The 2,183-nt window shown below is 40.7% G+C and overlaps 1 protein-coding gene across 2 annotated transcripts in view; it reads right to left on the bottom strand.

The window, feature by feature from the left end:
• Window positions 1–1,531: 1,531 nt before the first annotated feature.
• FBXW12 (F-box and WD repeat domain containing 12) overlaps window positions 1,532–2,183 on the bottom strand; it is a 50,721-nt gene continuing 50,069 nt past the window's right edge. For both annotated transcript variants that reach the window (XM_019505059.1, XM_019505058.1), the window contains exon 9: window positions 1,532–1,854. In XM_019505059.1, the coding sequence (XP_019360604.1) occupies window positions 1,755–1,854 (100 nt within the window). In that variant the 3' untranslated portion in view covers window positions 1,532–1,754. The remainder of the gene's footprint in view (window positions 1,855–2,183) is intronic.

The raw sequence follows: 2,183 nt of genomic DNA on the forward strand, positions 1-2,183 counted from the left end.
GGACCATTTGGGCTCAGTCTAAGTTGCTACAGCTTTGATATGTGAAAACAGAAATGGTATGAAAAAAGCCACTATTCCTGATCATATTAAGCTTTAATGAAACTAAAAGGGGATGTGGTAGCAACAAATTTAAGGCTGCTGACTATCTTTCTCTTTTTTGGAGGACAAAGCAGAATTCTTGCTATATTCATAAGAGTAAGTGCTGTGATAGCTTAAAGAAATCAACATAACCTCCTTCAAGATTTAAGATTCTCTCAAACTACATCAGTAACTTAAGTGATCTCTACTATGAGTGAATTTGCAAATATGGGGAATGCCCCATATCTGTTGAGGGGTAACTTTCTTTTTTTTCCAAAAGCATTGTTTGAAGCTTCTACTGCCAACTCCATGAAAGTTGCATGCTTTTTTTTTTTTTTTTCCTCCCTAAACAAAGTAATGTGTATAGCCTCTGGCTTAAGGATCTGAAAAGATGCTATAAATAATAAAGTTAACTATTGAACAGGGATGACTGTGATTGAAGCCAGATTAAAACAATCCCAATGCTGCATGAATTTCAAGAAGCAGCCTAAAGGAATGGAGTAGTGGCTTTGCACAGGCTTCCAATATATGAACAACTTCATAATTGCGCTATAGTTGTAGTATAAAATCAATATGCTGAAACATTAAACTTTAATTCTTGCAGGACTGTCCCATGCTACCAGAGGACAGTTGGCATGTAATTCTGCTATACTGCTGCTATAGATAAAAGATTTACACAATGTTGCACTTACTTTCTCAAAACACATTATGCTTATAAAAGCAGGGCATAATATTTATTTTAGTCTTGGCTTGTCCTTGTTCTCATTGGAAATATGTTAGATTGTACTGATGGAATTCATATGACTGTATATTTGACTTATTAAAATTGTATTCTATCAGCAGTTGTCGGTCTCTCTTTCCATTCTATAGGAGGAAGGTCCCCCTGAGGTAAAGTGAGACTTCTGTCCTAAGATACTTTATTCTAAAGCAGGGGTGTCAAACTTATCCCAGAGGTTAGGTTCAGTTGGAGTTGCATCATCTGGCCTATGGGCACTCCCATTGGGGGTATGTCTCCAGTTAGCAAACAAACGCAAGTGATGGCTGTGTTGTTCCTTTCCACAGGGCACCTCATGGGCTAGATCCAGAGGTAGGGGTTGAGTTTGACAACTGCTCTAAAGCAGTGGTTCTCAACCTTTTTTTTGTACCAGGACTTACTTGTAAACATCAATAGCCAGCCCCAGCCTCCCAGTGTATGGAGCAGGGGGGGCCCAAGCAGCCCCTCACAGGCTGGAACTGTGTAAGCCTGCAAGGGAAGAGTCACAGTTCCCCATGTTTTTTTCTCCTTTAAAAAAATTTTATCTGTTTTTGAAGTTTGTGACCCTTTCATATATTCTTGCAACCCACTTTTTGGTCACGGCACACAGGTTGAAAAACGCTGTATAAGATGCAACAAACCTGCATAATTAAAATAAAAAAAATCAGGAACATCTCTTAAAACAAACAATCTCATTGGACATTTTTAGATGAGCTTCAATTCACAAACTTAGTAATACAGCATGACTACTCTAAACTATAGCAACTTTGTCCACACACACATGCAGTGTTTAGGCTTTGCAAGGTAACCACAGTGAATACATATAAATGGAGCTGTCCTAGCACATGCCTTCAACTAGAAGATTTTTAAAGTATCATCTTTTGTACAAAGCAGACTCCTGAAGGAGGATAACAAGTATATATTAAAGGTTAAAAGAATAGGCTCTCAAAATACTTGTTTCATCAGCTCTGGCCACCACACCTATGATGCTCACGTTGTCACATGCCACATCAGTAAAGCCCCTGTTGTGGAAAAATTGTAAATGTTTGTAATAGGGAATCCCAATTTTCTCTGACCAAAAAAAAAAATTGCAAATTCTCATTAACCCCCCCCCAATCCATTATTAAAATTAAAAGCCCCCTGCAGGCCCCCCCAGCTGTGCTGGTGCCCCTCATTGCCTCCACAACAGTCTACCACCCTACTCATGCCCCCAGCCCTGCCAGAGGGGTCCCCATCTCCCAGGACTGTGGGGCCAGGGACCCAAGTTAGCAGTTCCCTGCCCCCAACAGCAGGCAGCTGCAGCATGGAGCAGCTCTCCCACTGCTACTGCCTGCTTGGTTGTGGCTGGCTC

This window comes from Gavialis gangeticus, unplaced genomic scaffold (assembly GCF_001723915.1).
Source record: "Gavialis gangeticus isolate Ggan-Ray unplaced genomic scaffold, GavGan_comp1, whole genome shotgun sequence".
Classification (NCBI taxonomy): domain Eukaryota; kingdom Metazoa; phylum Chordata; order Crocodylia; family Gavialidae; genus Gavialis; species Gavialis gangeticus.